General features: G+C 40.3%; 1 protein-coding gene across 1 annotated transcript in view; it reads left to right on the top strand.

The window, feature by feature from the left end:
* Tmem182 (transmembrane protein 182) overlaps positions 1 to 25451 on the top strand; it is a 39780-nt gene extending 14329 nt beyond the window's left edge. Inside the window, exons 4-5 of the mRNA XM_090336081.1 lie at positions 10955 to 11092; positions 25231 to 25451. Of these exons, the coding sequence (XP_090192207.1) occupies positions 10955 to 11092; positions 25231 to 25451 (359 nt within the window). The remainder of the gene's footprint in view (positions 1 to 10954; positions 11093 to 25230) is intronic.
* Positions 25452 to 26384: the final 933 nt, after the last annotated feature.

The raw sequence follows: 26384 nt of genomic DNA, 5'->3' as shown, positions 1-26384 counted from the left end.
ATGTCTACGCTGAGCAGGTGTACTTAGCAGAAGGAACAGGAACATCTGGCCCCCTTCCCTTCCCGGACGTGGACATTCCCTTTAAGTGGTTCTATTCAGAAGAGGCAGCTGACTGAATTCCCTGGTTGTTTGGGTGTGGAGTATGAGGAAAAGGACGATCCATGATGTCTCCTTTCTGTCCTTAGAGGGACAAAGTTATTATTAGAAGAGCTGGAGAGGGCTGAGGAAGCTCTGGAAGTATTTAAGCAAATTAAGTTTAAGTTACCTAGTATGGCTTTTGGATTATAGAGCTGGCATTTGGACAGGAATGGTGCATTTGGGAGCTGCTGCATGAAGATACATTTAAATCCACTGAATAAGATGAGTGAATTGAAAGGAGGTACTCTAAGTACTGGCCCCCAGGATGCTCCACTGATAGGGCTAGAGAGGAGATAGGGCATACAACTTGAGAAGCAAGAAGTAGAGTGTTCTAGGAACCAGTGTTTCTTAGGGCAGGAAATAATCACCTAGGCTGAATGCTGCTGGGTAATAGTAAAGCACTGGCAGAGAGCTGACCCTGGACATAGCATGTCCACAGCATTGGGGAAAACATTTACTACAATTTTTTATCTCCTGTTTATTCTTGGTAAAGCTGTAACTTGAGTCTAGCTCTGAGACGTGACTCTGGGTAATCTCATAAAACAGGGCCAAGTCTTTCATCTCCAATGGTCAACTGGAGTAAAGAATGATGGTAAAGACAAGAAATGAATTATTCTTTTGTGTCGTACCACCTCAACTAGCAAAGACTGGAAGCTTGCATAGCTGGTGGTCATTACTGAATTGATTGCTATCAGGATTAGTCAGACAAGGTCTGGTCTATGGGATGAGATTTTCTGCTGCATATGGGTAGTTTGACTTTTCAAAAGATGTTTATGCAAGAGACCTCTTGGTTCAAGAATGCAGGGTGACTCTAAGAATGACTCAGAGGAAAGTATGAGTCAGAAAGGCAAAATGGAGGTTATTAACCCTTTAGTTGTAGGGAAATGGCTGCAATCTGGATGTGGTTGGGTGAAGCAATCACTGTAAAAGTTGGCAGTTGAAAATGTGTTAATTCTGCTATCACTGGCAAAATTATCTTTAGTTCCTCTTGGGGTCTTCAGTAACGAAGGGCTAGCATGCCTATGTACAGGATAAAGTAGGAATAGGTGCCAGAGTTTTAGGTAGTAAAAGAGAGAGATCCAAAATCAAGGCGGACATAGCAAACTTAGATTCTGCTTTGAGCTGCTCATTGAACATCTGCGGGCCCATGCAAAGAGATAGTACATAAGAGCAAAAGCAGTTTCTCCATCCTTACTATACTCCCAGAATTCATAACTCACAAATGGTCAATTTTACTACTGCTTGGGTTTCATTGCTGATAGGGGGAATGTGTGGTACTGAAACGAACAACAGTTGGAATCACAAAATTCCAGTTCATCGACACTAGTTTATCTTTTCATTTGGAAACACGGTACTTTCTACGTTATAAAAATTTGGCAATACCGCTAGAAAATCATGTTTGTTTCATTTTTATTACAAATTGGATGTTATGCTGTAAACATCTATGAATCTCATGTTAAACAAAACCCTTGTGCACTGAGTGTGCTGGTGGCTCACACCTGTAATCCTAACTAGTCAGGAGGCTGAGATCTGAGGATCTGGGTTCAATACCAGCCCAGCCAAGAAAGTCTGTGCAACTCTTATCTCCAATTAACTACCAGAAAACTGGAAGTGGCACTGTGGCGCAGTATGGTAGAGTGCTAGCCATGAGCTGAAGAGCTCAGCCATAGGGCCTAAACCCAGAGTTCAAGCCCCACGACAAACAAAACAAAACAAAAACTCTTCAGGCTTAACTTGTCACTGGATTGTGACTTGGGATGAGAGGTATCCCAGAAAGAAATCGGACACTTCTTTACTCTTCCTCAATACATGTGTATTGCATATAAGACTCCCATGTATCAGGAATTCTCTGAGGAATATTGAACGATAACTAAATATAAGAAAACTGTATGATGAAGGTTTGAATGAGTCGCCAGCACAGTTAACCTGTGTTGAGGAATTTAGCAAAGTTAAAAAAAAAAGAAAAGCTCAGCGAAAAGACCCATGGTAGGATAGTCTTTAAACAAAGATTTGTCACAGTGATGCCTCTTTCCAGCATCTGCTGCTCCTTAAGTTCTTTTACCTTGAAATGATCAGCACATCAGAATATTGTATTTTTGGGTACCATTCCTTGCCGTCCTTCATTGCAAAACAAACAACGTAAGAAAGGTTGTTCTAGTGTGGAGGTGCCGAGGATATCAGCCACGTTGAGCTCTTGTTTGTCCTAAGGAGACACTTGGCTCCATTGCCTGGGCTATGACTCACTTGTTTGCATGCATAGTTGTCTCAGACTACACTAGTCCTTCTGCAGGGACCTAGTTTCTTTTGAAAGCAAGCATAGACCATGACACACCTTATCTTGTCCCCACGAGACTAGTTAGTTTTCATGAAGTGTTGTTAGAACTTTGGTGCTTCTTCAAAAGACAAAGAAAAAGGAGGAGTAGGAAGGGGAGGAGGAGGAGCAGGAGAAGGAGGAGGAAGAGGAGGAAGATCAGGAAAAAATTTAAAAGTTCTGGAAGAAAGAAAAAAGGAATATATAATCTTTTATCCTTTCTTTTTCTACCTTTCTCATTGATATCACTCCCCATGCAAAATTTGATGGCGTATTGTCCTCGATAATTTTTGTTTTGTTTTGTTTCTTGGTGCCAGGATTAAGGCTTGAACTCAGGACCTGGGCACTGTCACTTAGCTTTTTCCATTTAGGACTAGTTCTCTATCACTTAAGCCACACCTTTTTTCCCCAGTCAATTGGAGATAAAAGTCTTATAGACTTTCCTGCCTGGGCTAGTTTTGAACCTCAATTCTCAGACCTCAGCCTCCTGCCTACAGATGTCAATGGTTTTTTTTTTTTTCATTGTATTCATGACTACAAGCACTGCTTTATTTTTTTTGTTTTTTTTATTGTAATTAGTAAAAGGATTACATGATATTTGCCAGATAGAAGGTGCATTAATTCACATACATTGATACCCTCTCACATGTCTTGGTACCCGTTTCCCTCCCCCCCCGTCAATGGTTTTGTTATTAATAGATTGAGGCTCTATCTGATCAGAAAAAAAAGCCAATTATAATTTAACTTAGGGAGTTTTTAATATCACTTCAAGAAGGTCACAAAATGTGGGCCCTGAATCTGTCATGAGATAATGACCTTCTAATGGGGGAGAAGGGTGGAAAGGGTGACCCTGACTAATTTCATGCATCAGCATCTGATGCATGAAATTGCAGTCCTTTTGTATAGCTACTTAATACTGAGAGTAAAAATTGAATGAGGATACTTCTACCCATCGGGTGTTGTGCAGCAACATGCCTCGAACACATGGATGCTCTTGACTCATTTCTGTGCCCAGGCTCTTGGACCCATGGGATAAAAGGCCACGTGGTCTCCAGATGCTAAGATCTCCTTGGATTCCTCAGCTACTGTTTTACAAGTGGTCACTGCGATCCTATAGTGATCCGGGTGATTAAAAACTCTCCAGTGATTGGGAATAGACCATAGATCCTCCCCCTAGCTTCATTTTAGTCTAGGACCACTTCATTTCATATTAATCTTGAGAATATGCTGGGGGTTAAGAAAAGCTAATGATTATTCACTCATGCATATTTCATTGTGCATCCAAGGCATGCCTGAGGCTAGAAACAAAAGAGCAAATCTGAAGCAGTGTATGGTCAGGAGATGGAAGAGAAATGGCAATGTGGTAAAGTACTCATTTAGAATGTAGCTTGCGTGAAGAACATGACTGAGTCCCTGGGCCAGAAACTCTTGATTAGTGCTTACCAGCATTGTAGAATAGGTAACACTGTCTTATGTTAGTGAAGGAAACTGAGGTACGGAGAGATCAAGTAATTGCCTTAGGTCAGCAAGTAAGGGGTTTCCTAGCTCTTCCTGAGTCACCTCACTCTTGCTTAGTTAGTTACCTCACTATTCTTCTCTTCTAGGAGAGTAGAGTTCTCCATTGGGTTCTGAGGTTTCAATAGTACCATAGTAACTATACCAAGATAGATAGATAGATAGATAGATAGATAGATAGATAGATAGATAGATAGTAGATAGATAGATAGATAGATAGATGATAGATAGATAGATGATAGATAGATAGATGATAAATAGATAGATAGATAGATAGATAGATAGATAGATAGATAGATAGATAGATAGATGATAGATAGAAAAACAGATCCTGGGTGGCTTGGTGAACACATATTTCCCCTAGCCTTGGAGGTTGGTAACACAGACCCAGGCTACCACTACAATGGAGTTTTGGCAAGGGCTTTCTTCACCGGTGACTTCTCCTTGTTCCTGGCATGGCAGAGGGAAAAGTCATCTCTTGTTTCCTCTTATCCCACCACACAGGCCTCATGTACACACACTCATCTGGATCTTACCTATGAAATTCCTAAAGCCTCCCCAAGTCCACATTTGCTCAGAGTGACAGTTAGACTTAAGGAAGCAATGCGTGGATATGCTATTTATTTTAGTTAGAGGAAAGATACTGCAAAATCCTTGAGGCTGATAACAGCCCCCCCACAACCCACATATACATACATACTAGGAACTTCTGCATAATTTCACCATTTCAGGGGAATAGTAAGAGGAACCAGTGTAGGAGGATATGAACTAAAAGATTTAGGTCAGCCCCCATTTATTTGAAAACCACAACAAACACAGAGGCAAATAGTAACTAGCATCCCCAATGTCCATAAAGTTAGAATTGACATTGTCATTGGCTGTTTAATTTGGAGGATTGTCATTTAATCCTTGTGAAACACAAATGAGCCATGACTGCAACAGAATGCCAGTGGTGGCTGAACTACTGTTCCAGCCATTGTACCCACTCAATACAAGTAGCAGCCCAGAGAGACGAAGTGTCTGATGATTCTCAATCAGGTGGCATAGCACAATGTCCTCAGATGAGACTGTCTGAGAGCTGGGGCTGTCTCTTGCTGCCCAGTTTTGCCAGAGAGGCTAGCTAGCCTGAGAAAAGATTGAAATTCAAGGGTAGATTCTACTGGGTATGAGCCAATTTTACACCATTGTGAATTCAGAAAACTGTAGTTGAACCATCTTAAGTTGAGATCAAATGATTCACATTCTCATTATAGTGATGACCACAATAAAGCTGCCAGCCCTTACATCTGGGACAATCCCCTCCCTACCCTCCTGGTCCTTACCAGGAGCAAATAAGATAACAAACACAGATAACCTCTGGGCCTAAATGTTCTCCCCTCCTAGGGAAGAAATTTGTACTTTTTTATGTTCAAGGGCTTTCTCAAGGTCATGACCAGAGTGGAAGGGTGCAGTACCTGCACTGTCTTTCCTGGCACCTTTTGCCAGTTTTTACAGTAGGAAATTAAATAAACTCACCTAATCTCTCAGTGTTCCTTTTGTCCTGAAAGAAAGCAATAGACCATACAGAACACTTACCTTGGCTGGCCATGTCTACAGTTGTCGAGTTCAGAGGTGGACATACTGTACAGCCTGTTCCTGTCTCTCAGGGCAGGCTGTTTTGTATTTTTAGCCTTGCCAGGCTCTGCCAGGACAAACAGAAACAGTTCATGGAGGTGAAGGGCAGATTTGCTGGTCTGTGAGAGAGTGTCTTGCCTCACGCTCAAGTGGCATATGCTGGAGGCCTCCATTTACTGCAGAGGGAGGGAGGTGAAGCGATGCGATGAGAATTGTTTGGGTTTCACTTAAAACATTTTCTAACACTTCCCACAGTGTGCACCTGAGGATGTGTTGGAACAGAACTCACTTTGTGCATCTAGGGTAATATATAGCAAGTTTGGAAGAAGAATGGCTAACACTCAAGTTTATCTTTAAGCTGTACATAAAACATTTACATTCTGATACATAAGTACCAGAAAAATAACATAGCAAAATACCAAGGCTATGGAATTATGAAGTACCAAAAAATAAGATAGCAAAATACCATGGCTATGGAATTGTGATCATTTGAGTTAGCTTTTCTCTGTATAGTGTGTGTCAAAGAATAGTTATTGTTTAATTATGCTATGGAAAAATCAAGAGGAAGTTGTAATATCTTAATAGAAAACTCTTGAGGCATACAAATGAAAATCTGTAAAGGCATCCTTTATTCTAGCATGTTTTATTCTACCAATAATAGTAGCAATACCAGAGTTTATTCATCTCTCTCTACGGAACTGGCCAACTATAGATAAGCCCCTTGAGTCTCTGCGTGAATAGCAATAATTGCTGGGCATCAGTGCCTCATACCTGTAATCCTAGCTACTCAGGAGGCAGAGATCTAAGGATCACAGTTAGAAGCCAGCCCAGGTAGAAAAATCCCTGTGAGACTCTTACTTCCAATTAATCACTCAATAACTAGAACTGGAGCTGTGGCTCAAAGTGGTAGAATCTAGCCCAGCAAAAGAACTCAGGGACAATGCCCGGGCCCAAAGTTCAAGCCTCAAGACCAATCCCCTCCCACCTCTCCCAAATGAATACTCACTGTTCTATCCTTTTTAATTTTTTTTTTTGGTTAGTCATGGGACTTGAACTATGAGCCTGGGTGCTACCCCTCTACCCCTTGGCCTATATACATATTAAACTGCATAATTAATGGTCACTTAAGACCAATTGTCCTGTGGTTTTAGGCAAATTTTAGGTTTCTTCTCCAAAAAAATCCTAATAGATGTTTCTCTGCACTTCCTACTTAGGTCATTTCAGGTATACTCAAGATCTTTGGATGCATATTTAGATTTTAAAATTGAAGTTAAAAATCAGTTGATATGCATTACTTAGCAGTCTGTTCTTTTATGAATAAAATAGACATAATGAACGGAGGTGTACATTTTACCAGACAAGCTCTAATGATATGAGGGCTCTTTATCTTTGTGAAGTAATGACAGAATAGTTCTCCAAAAAAAGTTTTAAAAATACTGTATATGAGGGGGAAATATAAAGATAAGGAATGACATATTTCAGAATATCTTTTCTTATTTCAGTACACTCTGAGCTCATTTTTTGGTGAAAATAAATAAGTAAATTGCTAGAGAAAGCATTTCTTCAATCTGTTTGTGAAAATACACTGTGGCCACCATGTCCGTGGAGGCTGAGATATGATAGCAGTTCAAAAGCTAGCAGCAAAGCCCATGAGACTCTTATCACCAGTTATCCACCAGAAAGCCAGAGGGGTACTGTGGCTCAGAGTAGAGAGTGCTAGCCTTGAGCCAAAGAGTTTAGGTACAGAGACTATCCCCTAAGTTTAAGCCCCACAACTGACGGAAAGTAAAAAAGAAATAGAGGAAATATACTCTGAACTGGATAATGGTGGCAAATACCTGTAGTCCTAGCCACTCAACAGGCTGAGAGCTGAGGATCATGGTTCTAGGCCAGTCAAGACAGAAAAGTCCAGGAGACTCTATCTCCAATTACTCACCAAAGAGTTACAAGTAGGGGTACCACGCCTGTTCTGCAAGTGGTAGAACAATAACATTAAGAAATAAAGCCAATCAAAAAAAAAAAGAAATAAAGCCAATCTAGAACTCTAGGCTCTGAGTACAAGCCCCAGAGCTAGTACAAAACTAGATAAATAGATAAACAGATAAACACAAAGACAAAACATTGTAGAGGAATCATTTGTATCCCATTGATGACAAGACTGATTTCTAGCTTCATTTCAACATTCAGCTCAGGTTCATTGTTAGGTCAATCTACTGCGTTATTTATAGTCAGCAGAACTTAATTTCATTGAAAGGATACTTTAATTCTGATCTTGTATGGATTCAGATTAAACATTAATTAATCTAATTATGATGACATCGATTATATATAATTCCACTAACATTGTAAATCTTGCTTCATGTTCTGATAAGACTTAATAGAAGTTCAATCTTGATTTAACTACATATTGAATTGTACTACTTTTCACTAAACATGGATCGACATCATCAACGCAAGGTTTTACTGGTGTTTTTAATTTATAGGCTCCTATAAAGAAAAAGAAAAGAAACTCAGTTGTTCCTGAGATATATTCAAGGTCAAGAGAGTATGAGACAATAAAACATCAGGCACAGCTGGGTGCTGGTGGCTCATGGCTGTAATCCTAGCTACTCAGGGAGGCTGAGGTCTGAAGATCAAGGTTCAAAGCCAGTAAGAAAGTCCCTGAGACTCTTCTCACCAATTATCTACCTGAAAGCAGCTCCCAGTCCCTGAATTCAAGCCCCATAACCAACAAAAATCACACAAAAACACTCTCTAAATTGCGGGTACATATATAATCACATACATATATATGATATACATATCATATATATATTATGCTTGTAAACTTTCATAAACTATTATATATATATACAGTGAGAATCAGAGACATTCTAACATGTATTAGTAATGAAAGCCTCTTCATAAATCTGTGAGAGTTAGTATAATTGTACTATTGACTAAAGTATTTATTACAAAATTTAGTAATAGATGTAATCACAACAAATATGTTGTAGGATTTACTGTGTTATGTTATTTAAATTTATCACCACTGGATGTTTTATAAACATCCTACTTGCTGGCATAGAAAGCCAGGGTGTTACAGAGCCATAACATGAGTTAAACCCAGTCTCTATCTTGTATTTGACACACAAAGCATGTAAACTTAATTCATTTTGTAGATTGTCTGATTGTCTTAGTTTTACTTCGGACAATGACCATACTCTGCCCAATTCTACATGACAGCTATTGTTTAAAACTACACATTGGGATTCAAAAGTGTGACCCTTAGGAAAGCTAGTTAATATAATGTTATGAGACCAGAAGTCTTAATTTTGTAATACATTTGTGGGTAGGCACTGTGAATGCTTAAAACATAACATAGAAAATAAAGTACAAAGGAACAGCACTGAGGAACTTCTGGTCAAAACTCCAGCAACCTCCTGTTTTTCCTGCTTTTCACAAATGAGAAGGACACAATCAGAAGTCTAGCAGTTAATAGGATCCTGCAGTTGGTAGCTCTGGGGAAATGTTTATTTCCCATTTATCATTTGATTTCTCTGTCTTCCTCTCCTTTAGCATGCCTTTGCCTTCTTATAGCCCCTCTTCCCTTCTTACCTGCTTTCTCCAAAAAGTGCTGAAATCCTTAACTGGCTTCCCCTCATCATATAGAATCTAGCTACTAGGGTTTCCTGTTAGCTTCAAAGGAAGCTAACTGTTAACCATTCCACACTTTCCATTTTCCAGTTCAAAAGGAATCACTCTGACTGTCGAATGAATCTTTTCAAATTTCAGGTCTGGGTCAGAAATCATGATGGGTTGCTGTCTTGGCATTAGTTATCTAGTATGATCTATTTGTACTTTATTTTAGGAGGAGAGTCATATGATAGAAAGCATGGCCAAAATTTCTTAAGGTGTTAACCAAGAAGGAAATAAATAACATGAAAATTTTGTGACACTTTCTGTGCTAGTAATCCACTTTGCCCACAAACAACTTCTGTACTGCACTAAACTATACTTGAAGAGAATAGCAACCTCAAAGGCAGTGTACAGACTTTCTGAGGGAATTCATTCATTTTCTCTTTGCTGAACTCAATTCCAGCTGATATAGAGAGAAAGAAGTCAATTTTGACAGTAACATCAATAAAAGCAACCACAAAGTAAAGTAATTCATTGGCCTCTTATTATATCATGCACATTGTACTGAGTAATTCTTCCAATAGAAAATGGCTACAAGATTCTGTGTCTTACAGAAGAGACAGAGATCAAGAAAGCTCCTGTTATAGTAAAAAGTTGCACATCTGTAGCTGATTGTACAGTAAAACATAGTGGGTTTCCTTGTAGATTTATAGGCACATTGTCTGGCTTACTTCACTTAATATATTTTTTCCAAGTCTTTCCATTTCCTTATGAATTATACAATACCATTCTTTCTGATCGAGAAATAGAATTATGTGTCACATGATCTCCGTCAATTCACCATTGAGGGACATCTGGACTGATTTTATTTCTTAGCTATGGTATATAATGCTGCAATGAACATGCTTGCACTGGTAGCTTTACTGTTTGTGCTCTATTGGATAAATACCCAGGAGTGGAATTGTTGGGTTGTGGGGTAATTCTATGCTTAGTTGTCTGAGGAACTCAATAAATGAGCTAAAATTTCAGAAAAGTGAGAGGAGGAGGAGGTGTGGGGTAGTGGGTGAGAATGTTTAGAGGAGTGATATTGATCAAGATACACTCATTATTATCACTTGCCAAAGGTTCACTCTTCTTTTGCTTTTTCTTGCCAGTCCTGTGCCTTGAACTCAGGGCCTGAGCACTGTCCTTGAGCTTTCTCCAGTCTAGTCCTCTACCTCTTGAATAAAAGCACACTTCCAGCTTTTTTTTTCCTATGGATATGTGGTAACAAGAAATTGAACCCAGGTCTTTGTGCGTGCTAAGCAAGCACTCAACCACTAGGCCAAACTCCCGGCCCCAAAGGTTCACTCTTGTATAAATACCAGCTTAGCAAAGAATGTGAGACAACACTTAAAAATTATGAGAACGCCTTTCATGTTTATGTACATTTGGCACTAAACAATTCTATGTGACCAAGAATGAACAGCACCTCACCTGTTTCGTTTCTAACCTGGAAAATATGGCCACAAAGCTATCTATGGCATCTAGCAAGTTCAGAATGAGAAGGTTATTGGAGGATGCCAGCATTGACAACAATGATCCAAAGTCATTGGCAATAACGGTTTAAACATTTTCAGGACCTTTGCTTAGACCCTTTGCCCGGATAATGGCAGTGAAATTAGAAAAATGGATAGGAAAGAGACTTCCTGTGAACAGTCTGCTGTATTCACAAACTAATTGTGCTTTTCTTCCCTCCTTTTCTCTTGGGATGTCCAGTTTACAGGGGGTTCTGGGCAGTCCTGATGCTGCTAGGTGTGATTGCTGTCCTGACTGCAAGCTTCCTGATCATCTGTGCAGCCCCTTTCGCCAGCCACTTCCTTTATAAAGCTGGGGGTGGATCCTACATCGCTGCAGGTAGGTACATAGCAAACACTATGGCTTCCCGCCACAGTTGACCTCCATTTCTTCATTATTGGCGTTTCAAGACTCAGATCTGGATTTCAGTCTTCCTGTAATAGGAATGATGACTGTCTGTACATAATAATAAGTCTTTCATACTAGCTATATGTCCAGACCTTATCAGAGACTTTCAAGTTCCCATGAGTTAACATACTTAACCATCATATAGCCTCTGTCCTCGTGTCATCATTAAATGGCTAAGAGCACTGAGGCTCAGAGTGGAGAGTTCTTTCCTTGCCTTGCTCCCCAGGCTGTAAAAGCCTTTGCTCTCTCACATGATATATTTATTTTTTTATCTTTAAAAGAGGGATCATGCCATATCTCTTCTAACATATCAATATATGGAACACTCTCTCTCTCTCTCTCTCTCTCTCTCTCTCTCTCTCTCTCTCTCTCTCTCTCTCTCTCTCTCTCTCTCTCCCTCCCTCCCTCCCTCCCTCCCTCCCTCTATTATTGGGCTTGAATTCTGGGCTAGTTCAACACAAGGCTAGTTCAATACCACTTTGAACTACAGTGGCACTTTCAGTTTTCTGGTGGGTTATTTGAGATAAGAGTTTCACATACTTTCCTGTTCTGGCTGTTTTGAACCCCGATCCTCAGATATCAGTCTCTGGAGTAGCTAGAATTACAGGTGTGAGCCACCAGCACCCACTCTATAACATTTTTGATAAGCACATCTTTACAAGTTACTTTTCATAGGTTAAAACTCTTTTTCTCCACCATTACAGTTTTGTTTTCTTCCATTGGGACTCGTGTATATTATCTAAATGCATTTCTTCTGTTTAAAACCCACATGCACTGGCTATTTTGTGTGTGAGTGTGCTGGTCCTGGGCTTGAACTCAGGATCTGTGAAGTATTCTAAGCTTTTGTCTTCGAGGCAAACCCGTTACTACTTTGAGCCACAGCTCCATTTCTAGCTTTTCTGGTGGTTCACTGAAGATAAGAGTCTCATGAATTACCTCCCCAGGCTAGCTTCAAACCGTGAACCTTAGAACTCAGTCTCCTCCAGTCTTTTCTTCTTTAGGCTTGCCTTGTCCAATGCACTCCTGAGTCACCTGTAGCTGTTCTGCTCTGCTTGACAGTTAGAAACCCATGCAGCCTGCACTCGGGGTGTTATGGCTGCTTTATCAATGTCACACATTAGGACTGGACCCTATTTATTTGGGCAGAAGAATCTTAGAGAAAGGCACAACCACATTCCAAACACCATTCTGGGACATGTGCCAGGACATTGGCAGAAGGCTGGGGCATTCCATACCGGGCCTTAGGAGCCTACAGCTGTCATTTGGAAACAAATGTAGGCCTGTGGGTTTCTCCAGGCTGCACTCACAGACCCAGAACCAGGCTCGGAGGACAGCGGTGGCCATACCCTCCATGTGGGAAGACCCCTTGTTAGAAGACCAGATCACCTATTCCTGAGGAGGGTCAGCTCTAGACAGAGTAGTGACTGTCAGGGCACTTCAACCTCAAGCCTTTCCGTTTGTGAGTCAGCATGCACTGGGACAAGCCTCAACAAGTGTCGGCGCTGATTTGAATGTGGCCTTATGGGGAAATCTGATACAAAGCTATTAGCATGTGTTCTTTTGCCGGAAGACAGGTGTCAACTCCTTATTAGATACTGGATATGGTAGCAAAGCAGCAGGTGCCTTAGAGAAAGCATGGTCATCTAAACATGATAGACAACTGCTGTAGAGACAAATCCCAATGTGAGCACCACTATGACTCTGCATGAGTGTGTAACACAAGGAAGCGTTCAAAAAGCACCAACAGGTATTCTAAGATGCCAAGGGATAAGCCACTGAAACCAGAAAGCCTGACTTCACCAGCACAGCAGGAGACAAACACTTTTGTGGTATAATTGAAATCTCCTTGACTCACAAGGCAAGTGGGGGTGGCTGCTTTTAGTTGTGGGCTGACTGAAAGAATGGATGGAGTTTCTCACTGAGGAGGAAGGAGCCTGAAGAGCTTGTGAGTTTTGGTCAAGTCCCTTGTTGGCCTTTTGGGTTGGCACTTGGCTAGTCATGAGTGAGTCCCAGGGCCCACTTGCTGGTACAAGAAGTATTCATGAAAGTGAGAATACATTTGCCATGTAATCTTGCCTTGTGGTTGCTGAGGGAGCTACAGCAGACACTTGGTTTGCTTGTTGCCTATGACTGTTCATGCTGTCCCATAGTGTCACCCCAGAGTATGCTTATACCCCAAGGATAACTGTGTCCTGGGCTGGTCATTGCCCACCAGGTACATGATCAGAGTATGTTGGCATGAATTGTGTAGACCCATGTACATGTAAGACCAGCACAGCCTGAAGGCTAGCCATCCTGTCTCCAGCCAGGCAGATGGATTTGAAAACAAGCAGGACTAGTAACATTTTTTCTTAATTCCTTCAAAAGGTCAAAGAATATTGCAATAGGGCTGGGAGTGTAGCCTAGTGATAGAGTGCTTGCCTAGCATGATAAAGCCCTGGGTTCGATTCCTTAGTACCACATACACAGAAAAAAGCTGGAAGTGGTGCTGTGGCTCAAGTGGTTGAGTGCTAGCCTTGAGAAAGCTCAAGGACAAAGCCCAGGCCCTGAGTTCAAACCCCAGGACTGGAAAAAAGAAGAACATTGCAATAGCTCATTAATCAACTATGTTTATTTGTACACACAGTAAAATGGCTACAATAGTGGCCACAGAATAAAAGGGAATCCCCTACTGACCACCAGCACCACACTCTGAGAGGACATAGTTCTCAGGAACCCACGGGGTTTCTCCAGCAGTTCATTTTCCTTTGACCGAGACCAAAGACAAGGCTCACAAGAGGTGCTCATTTTGTGCCTCACTCCATTCTCCTACTCTAGGTAAAGCTGAATCGGGCCACAGAGAAAACAGGAGAGGAGTTTGTGGAGGCAGTGAGAGACCCCGAGGGATTAGGAGAGGCTTGCCGATGGCCTGCAGTTTGCCCGGGGCATGGCTGCACCTGCTGCCTGTGGGTGTCTGGTACCAGCTCACGGAACACGTAGCTCCTGCCCCTGCTAAGCACAGAGGCTTCTGTCTGGGGCGAACAGTCCAGATCACACCGTCTTTTCTCATGTACACATTGTAGGCACCTGGGAAAAACTCAGAACTCAAACTTCCCAAAAGGAAATAGAATTATTCATTAAGCCCAGGTCTTAGAGTTCACTCAGAACTCTGTTGTGTAGGAGGAAGACAGTGGAAAGCAAAAAAAATACTTGAGAAAAACTGCTTGTTCCTGACATATCACCAGCTCAATTGGCCCCTTGTAGCAGAATTAGTGACCTAAGTTGATAAACTATAGAAAGACTATCTATCTATTTATTTATTTATTTATTTTTGGCTTCTTCAGCTGCTTTCACAGAGCAGAATCTTTGAAGGCCACTGTTATCAACATGCTTTTGAAAGGACCATGCTCTGAATAATGTGTCATGCTGCAGTTGTCAGAGATGGGGATTTGTTTAGAAACTGATTTTGTTACCAATTCTATTACAACTGTTGGAAGGTTTTCCTTCCTTCTCTTCCTTCCTTCCTTCCTTCCTTCCTTCCTTCCTTCCTTCCTTCCTTCCTGCCTGCCTGCCTGCCTGCCTGCCTGCCTGCCTTCCTTCTTGCCTTCCTTCCTTCCTTCTTTCTTTCCTTCCTTCTCTCTTTACTTCCTACCTTCCTTTCTCTTTTTCTCTTCTTTCTTTCCTCTATTCCTTCCTTTCTCCTTTTTTCTTTCTTTCTCCTCTTTCTCTTCCTTTCTTTTTCTCTCTATCTCTGTCGTCTGTCTGTCTGTCTGTCTGTCTATCTGTCTGTCTCTCTTGCTGGCAATGAGGCTTGAACTAGAGTACCACACCCTCAACTTTCTTTTTCACTCATGACTGGCATTCTACATTTGAGCCACATCTCCATTTCTGGATTTTTGGAGTTAATTGGAGATAACTGTAGAGGTATGCAGTCTGCTTGGTATGTCTTCATACCATGCTTCTCAGTTCTCAGTTTCCTGAGTAGCTAGAATTCTAGGCATAAATCACCAACTCCTGGCTAGAGATTTTATAACGTTTCTGTTGTAACATTTCATACAAATGCTAAGTATTAGAGTAAGTCAGCCTTTCCTCAAGGTAGAATAAGAAAAGCCCGAGCAGTTTATAATTCTGAAAACACTTTACAATGTTGTTACCTTTCTCAGATTCTTCTGTGAGAGTTTTTCCTCTGACCCCTACATCTTACCATAAATGTTGTTTTTTAGTCAATATGTGTGTGTTTCAACCTTCAGGATCTCTGTTGATGGAGGTTTCCTAGGGCAGGTGTACAAAAAGGAGGCAATGCCCCAAGGATAAATTCCAGAAGCTCATTACAGCTCAGCCAGGGAGTGAGTATGAAGATGAGAACTGACACTGTTGTTTTTTTTGTAGGGAACTCGTGGCTGCCTTAGAGTCCCCAGCTCTGCCCGTCTCTTGCAATTCCCTATTTATCCTCTCCAAATATCTCTAGAGAGCAAGAAGCTAGCTTAAGAACAACTTTAGTAGAAACCATTCACCAAAGGCTCGTGTCTATATTCTCAGCTTTGGAGCAGATGAGATCTAAAAGATCATGGTTTGAAGTCTGCCTGGATAGAAAACAATCCAGTTGAGTCCATCTCTAAAATACCCAGTAGAAGTCTAGGTTCCAGGTGTATCGTAAGTGTAAAGTGCCAGCCTAGCAAGCAGGAGGCAGTGAATTCAAACCTCAATACCAGTAAAAATAAAATCTGATGATGGTGAAGATGATGATGATGATGATGATGATGATGATGATAGTGGTGGTGGTGGTGGTGGTGATTTTCTGGAAAACTCTGAACTTTAAATTAGAACATATGTCTCCCTTACACATACTCAACATCCTCTTGAGAAAATCTAGTGCTGTTCTAAGAACACAGAACATTTGTAGGCTATATAAGTAATATTCACTTGTTTAAGGGGGTTTCAGATAGATAAAATGGAAATTATTACGACCCCAATAAACCATATAGTGATCTAGAATTAGGTTTTGTCATCATGGACAATTGAACTGAGTTTTCATATGCTTTATTCTCCTTTTCTAAAGCAGGCATATCAAAGCACCTTCTCTTTACTCACTACAAGGTCTTTCCTCTCCCTGTATATATTTTCCATCATCCCACATTACTCCCACTCAACAAATTCTTTTTGCTCAGAAATAACTAGTACAACATGTGCAGGAATGTTGATTTCCCTGTCCACTAATTTGGATAGTTTACGTGAATTTTTTTTTTACCTATATAGTTTCTTAGCAGAAAGAAAAATCAAAATCACATTAGATACAGATTCATCTAAATGACCATGCTGACTTAAGCCAAGAGACTACTTTAGAAAGAACGTTTTACTTTCTATAATTAAAGGGTTGTTGACAAAAACCATGGGACACTAAGAGCAGAGCATAACGCTGTGTGAATAAGTCCTAGCCTGGTTTCATCTTTTCTTCATCTTTTCTTCTCAGTGTTCAGTGTTGGGACTGGGACTGGGTGGGGGTGGGGGCTGGGACTGGTGCCACCTTGTGGTCTGATAAGTCTCAGAGCTGGAAGTTGAATTGAAAGGCCCCCTTGGCTGTTTGATTCTTTTGCTTCTTGGCTGGTCCTAAAATCTCCAGGTCACTTGAGAATCTCTGATACTCTGGAAGACTTCAGAGTCACATTTGCTAAATATTAGCTGGAGCACATGCCAAACCTTGATATTAACAATAGCAGCAATAATGACAAAACCAGTGCTTTTTAAATGTTGACATGCTCCAAGCAGTGAAGTGCTGAGAATTATTTCATGACTGCTTTCTGATAGGACTACTGGCAGGATCTCTATTTTACCAATGGAGAAACTGAGAAGAGGATAACAGAAATACACTCAGTAAAGGGAAAAACTTTTTAGCCAAGAAATCTTTGAGGCTGGATTTGAACTAGGGAAATCAGAATCCAGATTTGTGCTTTTCATTCACATTTTGAAAGTCAATAATGGTCAGCAAATACTTCCTAGGCATTAAACACAATTATATATGTCTTTGTTGTTTGTTTGTTGCCAGTCCTGGGGCTTGAACTCAAGGCCTGGGCACTGCTTTTGGACTCTCTTTGAGGCTAGCACTCTGCCACAGTGCCACTTTCGGCTTTTTCTGTGTGTGTGGTTCTGGGGAATCAAACCCAGGGCTTCATGCATGCTAGGTGAGCACTCTACCACTAAGCCATGCTCCAAGCCCCCAAAATTCTGGATTTTACATTTTAAATTCTAATTGTAGAAAGGGCCAAGCCCTCCTGATGATTCTCTGTTAAAATTTCTTGGAAGTGCTCAGATGTATTTATTCTGAGAATGACTATATCAACATTTCATTCTCAAAGTTATTAAATCAAGTTAATTCAGTCTGAAGTGTTTGGAGAATCTAATACGTAATGTGCAGGGTTGCTTAACTGAGTACAAATAGGAAAGAGACAATCAATGCATTTGAAAGGTAGTATGACCGAGACTTGTAGCAATGAGTGCTGGGAAACCAGATATGTGCAAATGTGGTACAATAATCACATTATAAAATATGGCTTTCTCAGAAAACCAGAGAGAAATCAAGGGAAATCAAAAGAGGAATAAGCTAAGAGTGTTTGTTACCATGCACTGGTTAGTGAAGTTTCCTTGAAGAGACATTACAGTACAGTGGCAAGTATATTTCTATAGAAGCAGGATACCATGTGGTAAGATGGACCTGGGCTTGGGCTACGGCTGAGAGTGGAGGTGAGCCTTCCTGCCGTGCTAGAGGAGGAACTCAAATTCTGCAGTATTTGCTGTTCCTGCTGCAAACAGGTTTGTAACTATCAAGGCATTTAAAAATGTGTATACTTAATATTTTGGAAGTGCATATGTAAGTGAGATGACCTTCTATTTTTCTCTTATCCTCAAAGCACATTCTCTAAGACCCCCAGCGAGAGCCTGGGACTGAACTGCATCTAGCCTATGCATTTCCCTGTGTGTATATATATCCATCTGTAATGAAGTTTAGTTTATAAATTAAGCATGGTAATAACTACCAAGAAAATAAGATGATCATAACAGTATACCATAATAAAAGTAGCTTACAATGTGTGTATTATTTATGACTGGACCTTTCTATTTTATAGTTTGCCCTATGAGTAACTGAAGGAACAGATAGTGAGAATGCTATGAGGATACTTTAGGATGCTATTTACAATATCTCATCTGAAGTGTCACTGGGAGTCATACGTGCAGGGGGGGGGGCAATCTAATCATCTTAATGGATCCCTTACATTCATAGTCTGAAGGACCACTGTGATTCTATCCTAGTGGGAGATCTAAACATCCATGAATCCTCATATCCAGCTCCTCACGACCTAGCTCCTTTTCCTTCATTGTAATGTCTGGGAAAGATGAGACTGTATCCCTGTCAGACCCATTGCATTTGGTATATAACAGAAGAGAAACAGAATGCGTCCCATAGGTTGCCTAAGGTCCATCTGACTGGACTGCTAATTTTGCATGGCTCATAATGATATTATAATATCCAAATGGAACTTGAGAGAAAGAAAAAAAATGATCCTTAACCTTTCAAAGCCAAGACATGCTCCTGAAATAACCAGGGAGGTTTGTCCTTCCCAAGAAGTTAGAGGAGTCAGAGAACACAAAGTCAAGTGGCATTTGGCCTTCTCAGTGGGGATCCCAGTCCATAGGCATTTGTGTGACAATAAAATATCATAAAATTTGTATGGTTTATTCAATAGCAATACAAAATGAAAACTTATTTTGTCAGTCCTGGGACTGAACTCAGGGACTGGGCACTGTGCTTGAGCTTTTCCAAGGCTAGGGCTCTACCACTTGAGCCACAGCACCACTTCTGTTTTTTTCTATGTATGTGGTACCAAGAAATTGAACCCAGGCTTCCTGAATGCTAGGCAAGCACTCTACCTCTAGGTTACACTCCCAGCCCAATATGAAATTTAAAAAAAAAATGAAGAAATTTGGGGCCGAGAGTTTGGCCTATGGTAGATTGCTTGCCTACCATGCACAAAGACCCGGGTTTGATTCCTCAGTACCACATATACAGAAAAGCCAGAACTGGTACTGTGGCTCAAGTGGTAGAGCACTAACCTTGAGGAAAGCCCAAGCATAGTGCTCAGGCCTGAGTTCAGTCCCCAGGACTGGCAAGAAAAATAAAAAGATGAAGAAACTTTAAAAAGTAAAGTAAGACTATTCACATGATTCCCGGGTGCTGTAAGCCCTTGGGAAACGTAATTGATTAGTGAGCATTTTTGAATTACTGGTAAAATCTCTGTGTAGAAAAAAAGGAATTGGAGGAAGATAAATCGAAGAAGTTTCTTGGGGGGGGGTTGTTTGTTTGTTTTAAGAAATGTGTTAGGCTCTTGTCAGGTCCCTGCCTTGCATCTGTAGGACTGTAAAATCCAGCACCATTTGTCAGTTTGCCATACCATGATGTTCTATAAGGAATCTTATTCTTCAAAGCTAGTTGGCCAAGAAAAGACTATTTACCGTTTCAGAACTCTATGCATATGTTAAAACATCACAAAGCAATGTATTTATAGTAGCTTCATTCATAATATTCCAATATTTATTAAATGTTCATCAGTAGATAAATGAATAATCAAATTGGGATAGCCTTATACAATGGAATATTGGCTTAACAGTAAAAATGAGGGCTCTATAGCACAACAAAACTCTGAGATGCAGAGGAAAATATACGGGAAACAGCCAATTTTTTCTTTTCTTCCTATTTTATTATTCATTTTATTTTTTAACATTATCCTAATGTAGTTGTACAAAGCATTTTATGAATACAATATATCTTGATAAATGTCACCTCTTTCAATATTCTTACTCATCCTTCCTTACCCCCTTTTTGTCTAGCTCATTTTGTTTACATAAAGTTCTAAGGATAAAACTAAACTATAACAGCACAGCAATACTTTGGTAGGAATGAGTGAGGTGTGAAGGCACATGAAAACCACTCTGAGGAAAGAATACATTCTTCCTTTTTTTCCATAGTGAGCCTTGAACTCAGAGCCTGGGTGCTGCCCCTGAGCTCTTTTTGCTCAAGGCTTATGCTCTGTCACTGGAGGCACAATTCCGTTTCAGTTTTCTGAATGGTTAGTTGGAGATAAGAGTTTCATTGGGACTTTTGTGCCCCAGCTGGCTTTGAACTATGATCCTCATATCTCAACCTTTTGAGTAGCTAGGATTTCAGGTATAAGCTATGAGCACCTGGCTACATTCTACTTTTAATGGCTGTACTGGTGTTTATATGTGTCAAAATTCATTGAGTAGTACATCTGAAATCTGTACGTTTTCCTGTATGTGACGTTCCCATTGATTAAAAGAATGAGATGGAGAAGCAACAAATCTGGTATATATTTAGCCATTAGAAAAAAATCCTCAGTTTTCTCTGCAGTTGGATGCTTGGAGATTTCTCCTGCCCTCAACTGAGTTACTCCACTAGCTACGAGGGCACTCATAGGGGCCGATTCTTTACTACAGACCTCATTCTTATCTAAACATATCTTGGCACTGTCATTTTTGAATGTTTACTCCCCAGGTCTTTGCAAAGTCATTTTGCAATCTTGTCATGTTTTTAATATATCAGACCCTCAGATAAAAATATTTTCTCTCTTTCTGTTTCTTAAATCATTTTTTGTTTGTTTTCTGATACTGGATCTCGAACTCAAGGTCTCACACTGTTGCTTGGCTCTATTTGTCCTTTGTTTTCAAGGCTGGCCTTCTACCTCATGAGCCATAAGCTGCCCTTCTAGGATTTTGCTGGTGAGTTGGAGATTAGAATTTCATGGCCTTTTCTGCCCTGGCTAAGTTCAAGTCTCGATTACAGGCATGAGCCATGACATCAGTGTTACTTCTCTGCTTGATCCTTTCATATCTATGTATGCATGCTTCCATGACTTATCTGTCTAGTAACTACCATCCTGCACTGATAGATTTCCTTCTAGTTGTATGTCATAGGGCTCAGTAAAGCTAGTCATACTTTTTAAATTTGTAGCTGAATATTCTAGAACTGAGACATACAATTGCAATTAATATCAATGCATTTATTAGTTTGATCAGTGTGGCTATAATAGGTAACAACCTCTAGACTGTGGAGTCTTCACTTGCTCAGAGACCTCAGCAGCTTCACAGAATTTATCTGGCTACTATCTCAGTTAAATCATTGTCATAAGTTGTAAATACTTTATCCAGGCTTGTCACTTCATTTTCCTTCTGTCTGCTTCTGCCTCTCTGCCTCTGTGTCTCTCTGTGTCTCTGTCTCTGTCTCTCTCATTGTCTCCCTTGCTCTCTTATATATACACACACATACACACACAATTTCACGGATAGGAAGATACTAATTGTTTTACAATTATTCTACAATCATACACTGATTTGATACAATTTCAGTGGTCTGTGTCTTCAATTAGTGAACAATTAGAGATGATTGTGAAAGCCATGACCTCAATCCTTTCACAGTGTAGTCCTTCTTCAACTAACAGTGATGTTTGCATATAAGTTAACTTTTCCTTTCTAATAATCATCTACTTTGTTATCTACTAGACACTTTTTGAACCACTTAAATTCAGGAATGGGCTTTGTAGCTTTTGGAAGATGCATAGAAGGCCATTGGGTTTTCATAAAGGCAGTTTCCTGTTTTCATAGAAAAATCTGAAAGCCTGAGATTTACACGATCCAAGGAAAATAACAACCATATCAACAAACAACACAGAGGTTTGCAAGGTTTTTGCAGGAGGTGAAAGCTATTATGCAAATGTTTAAGCCGGGTCTTTCCATTCTCAGAGAACACTGTCTATATATTGGCTGAGAAAATGGATTGGAAGGCACAGAGCCGCTAGACAACACATGGCATAGCCATATTGTTGTCAGAAAGCTGAAGTACAGCTTTGGAAGTAGGGTTTTGCTTGCCCACGATGGCTTTACTATTTCTCAGTAATGTGGTTGTTGCTCAGTGGCTTCACAGCTCTGCCTGAGGCAGTATTTGCATTTATATCACATTCTACAGTGTGAAGGAGGCTTCTTATTAGTAAAGCATCATGACAAATTCTGGAATTCTCATTATAAAATGGTCTAAGTTCTGATCCTGGCTTTTTTTTTGCCAGTCCTGGGCTTGAGCTCGGGGCCTGAGCACTGTTCTTGGGCTTTCTCAAGGCTAGAGCTCTACCCCTTGCGCCTCAGCATCACTTCTGGCTTTTTTCTATGTATGTGGTACCAAGGAATGGAACTTGGGTCTTTGTCCATGCTAGGCAAGCACTCTACCATCAGGCCAAACTCCTTGCCCTGATCCTGGCTTTCTTTGGCATGTATATGAGGCCTCCCACCTGCACTTTATGTCTTCCTCCCAGGATTCTTTATGAAATTTATGGCCCTGGGTAGAGATGCCCTCTGCGTAGTAGGAACACAATTAACTTAATTGTGATTCATAAATGGGCTCTCAAAAGCTGCTCTTTTCTCTCCAAAAACTTCCTTTTCTGGTCTTTGTGACAGAGTTGCATTAATGTTTCCAATACACTAGCCATTATAGGATGGAAATGGTAAATTGGCATGAGTATGGACCTGGACTGAGTATCTTTCCTAGGGTCTTTTAAAGGCTGGCTTCTTTGCCAGGCTGTGGCATTGGAGGTATACATGGAAACCTTTGAAGAGAGAGCCTAGAGGAAACCAGTGAGATCATTGGAGGCATACCTTTGAAGGTGAGACTGGAGCATTGATTCTCTCTCTTCCTATGCGCCCTCTGTGTCTCTGTCTCTGTATCTCTGTCTATGGCTTCTCCCTTCCCTTATTCTGCTTGCTTCCATGACTCTGGCACTTTTCTTCACCATGTACTGCTGTCACAGGTGTTATCTCATCACAGGCCCCAAAGCCCGAGGGCTGGGCGCCCATGGACTGAAACATCTGCAACTGGGATCAACAATGATTACTTCCTGTTTATAATGTAGTTATCTGAGGTATGTGACGGTGGTGATGACCGAAAGCTGACTACCACAATACCTAGAGGTTCAACTCAAGAATCAATGACTAGGATAATGCTCAGTGTATTTGTGTTGGACTTTTGGATACATAGAGTGTGCCCTCAGTATATTTTTCTTCAGGGCCAGTGAGAATCCTTTGGGTTGTAGTGCACGCGCGCATGTGTGTGAGTGTGTGTGAGTGTGTGTGTGTGTGTGTGAGTGTGTGTGTGTGTGTGTGTGTGTGTGTGTGTGTGTGTAGGGATTGTCATTTACTTGTGGGTAAGCAGGAGTGTTTCTCTACAGTCTGCAGTTCAGGGCACAGGTGCAGTGTGTTGCAGGTCATTTTTATGGTAGCAGGTACACTAAAATGCATATGCTAAAGTTATTCTCAAATTTTCAGGTTCACAAAGCCTTTCTGTCACAGCAGTGGTTAAGACCAAGTGTTTCCCACACTTCGAAATCCAAATGTGTCTTTTGAACGGGTAGATTTTAGATATATTTCATAATTATGTTGTCTTTCTTTCCTCCCTCCCTCTATTCATTTCTGTCTTTCGACCTACCTTCTCACCTCTCCTCCTTCCCTCCTTCCGTGCTTTTCCTTCTCTTTCTGTTTTCTCTTTCCCTTGTTTCTCTTTATAAGTCTCCTGATCTCCAACCTATGGTTTTATATTCCTCTGACTCTACTTATCATCATTCCCCATTCTTCCTTCTTTTGTATTATTTCCATGTGCTACAACTAATCTTCAAGGTATCTATTTCAGTTTCATTTTTCTTTCATCACCATCATCATCATCATCATCAACATCATCATCATCATCATCATCATCGCCGGTACTGGGTACTAAGGGACTGTTCCTTGCTTGGCTGGTGTTCTACAACTTGAGCCACATCTCCAGTCAGCATTTATGATGGCTAATCGAAGATAGAATCTTTCATATTTTTCTGTTCAGCATAGTTTTGAATTATGTCCCTGCAATCTTTTTTTCATATATTTTTATTGTAATTAATATTCACCAGATAGAAGGTGCATTACTTCACAAACCTTGATACCCTTTCTCATGTCTTGGTCCTGCAGTCTTAGCCTTCCAGGTAGTTTGGGATTAGAAATGTGAGCCACTGTTCTGAGCTCTATTTCACATTTAGAGAATCATGTGTATCTGTATGCCTTCAGTGATTTCACCTTTGACTTCATGTAATACTCATCTCGAATCTGCTTTCAGGATCATATTTAATTGTAGCTCTAGTTTGCTGAATTGTAACAGCTTCATAAGAGTTAGAATGACCTAAAGTGAAAACAATCTGTGAAAACTACCAGCTTTAGTCACATACATAAAAACAAAACCCTACCTGACTGTTTCACTAGTTTATTAAAGGTATTGGAAGCAAAAAATTATATTAAAATCTCACCTAAAATTAAGCATCTAGTAAAGAAAATACTGGAATGTAAGTTGTGTACAGAATGGGATCTTTCATTCTTTTTGCTTTTTATCAGCAGCACCAGGATTTGAACTCAAGACCTCAGACTTAGTAGGCAGGTGTTCTACCACTTGTGCTATGCTCAAGTCCTTTTTGTTTTAGATGAAATTTCCTGTTTTTGCCTGGGGCTGGCCTGGACTTATGGTCCTATATAGCATTACAGGTGCATGCTACTTGGTTGTTTATTAAAATGATGTCTTGCTAAAATTTTTTGCAAGATAGCCTCTAAATATGTTCCTCCAAATGTCTAACTCCTGAGTAGCTGGAATTATAAGCATATACTACCATTCTCAGTCCGTGGAACACCCAACATAATCCCTCCCACCCAATAAGCAACCCCATATATACATATCAACTGTTGCTGCTGTTATTATGCTGATTTATTTCCTCAAAATGCTTTAAAGTATCCATCTGTGGGATTATGAAAAGGAACCATGGTTATATATGCTAATTAAAAGTAAGATAAAAATGTTACAAAAGCATTAAATAAATGAAAGTAAACAGTCTATGAAGCAGGCACGGAAAGCTATCCAGAGAAAATTTGTTTGGGCTGGGGCTATTCGTACAGAGCTTAACTTCAGGAGAGGTTGGATATGAAGAGCAGTTTATGGGCAATGTCTCTTCTTTCCTTCTCAGGTGTCCTGTTCTCCCTGGTGGTGATGCTCTATGTCATCTGGGTGCAGGCAGTGGCTGACATGGAAAGCTACAAAGCCATGAAAATGAAAGACTGCTGGGAATTCACGCCCTCTGTGCTCTATGGCTGGTCGTTTTTCCTGGCGCCAGCTGGGATATTTTTCTCTCTCTTAGCTGGGTTACTCTTTCTAGTCATTGGATATCATATTCAGTTACATCACTAAGCAGACTGTGGCTACCGATATTTTCATGGTAGATTTGAAAAAACCAGCATACTCTTTGTTTCACTCATTTGTTTTGAAATATCAGCGCCAAATTAATAAATGTACCCTCTGAGTTATCATTAAAAAAGGTGCTAGAAGTTCTCCAGGTACAAGACTTCCATCAGAAGTCAATGCTAGTGAGGACCTGGTTTTCTAGGGAGCCAGGCAGGTAATGAACCGCCTCTTTATGGAAACTGGAATTCCTGTAATACCGCAATATGGAACAAATCAAGATTTGATTTAAAGTCTCCATCTTGACTTCCACTCCTACTCATAAGGTTTATTTATTGAGAGAGAATTAGGAAGAATAGAAAACAATTGTCTGAATTTATTATTTTTTCCCTCTACTCACATAGGGATCTACGTACACATTCACTGACTCCTTGAGTTAAATGATCCAGCATTTAAAAATAGACAACAGTTCTTGATTAGAAGCCACAAAGTCGAAGGAGCCACCACAAATAGAATCAGGAGTGTATATACTTACCAGCTCCACTTTAGAAGTTGGGATACCTGCTTTTATTCTTTTAATTTTGTGTATTTGTGTGATCTTTCATCTCTCTTTAAAAGGAGCAAATCAATACACCAAACAATACCTAGGGTGGATGTGAGGTATTCACTGAAAGCTGGTTAATTATGAAATATAAAATATGTAAAAATCAGCCACCTCGGCTTAGCACATAACTTTATTGTATATTTTTTAAATTCCCATTTAAAAATCATATTGCAAAGACTTTCAGCATGTGAAAACATATCAACAAAACATGCTCTAGTTACACATCACTAGCTATAAAGTCTCCAAATACTTCCGTGTGAAGATGATGATTGTCTTGCTTTAGAAAAGACCATGAAATGGTATCTTTCCCCCAGATTTTGTTTTTCCTGCTTTTTTGA

The sequence above is a fragment of the Megascapheus bottae genome, chromosome 7 (genome assembly GCF_031878675.1).
Source record: "Megascapheus bottae isolate mThoBot1 chromosome 7, mThoBot2.hap1, whole genome shotgun sequence".
Classification (NCBI taxonomy): Eukaryota; Metazoa; Chordata; class Mammalia; order Rodentia; family Geomyidae; genus Megascapheus; species Megascapheus bottae.
This window is presented reverse-complemented; position numbering and strand designations above follow the sequence as displayed.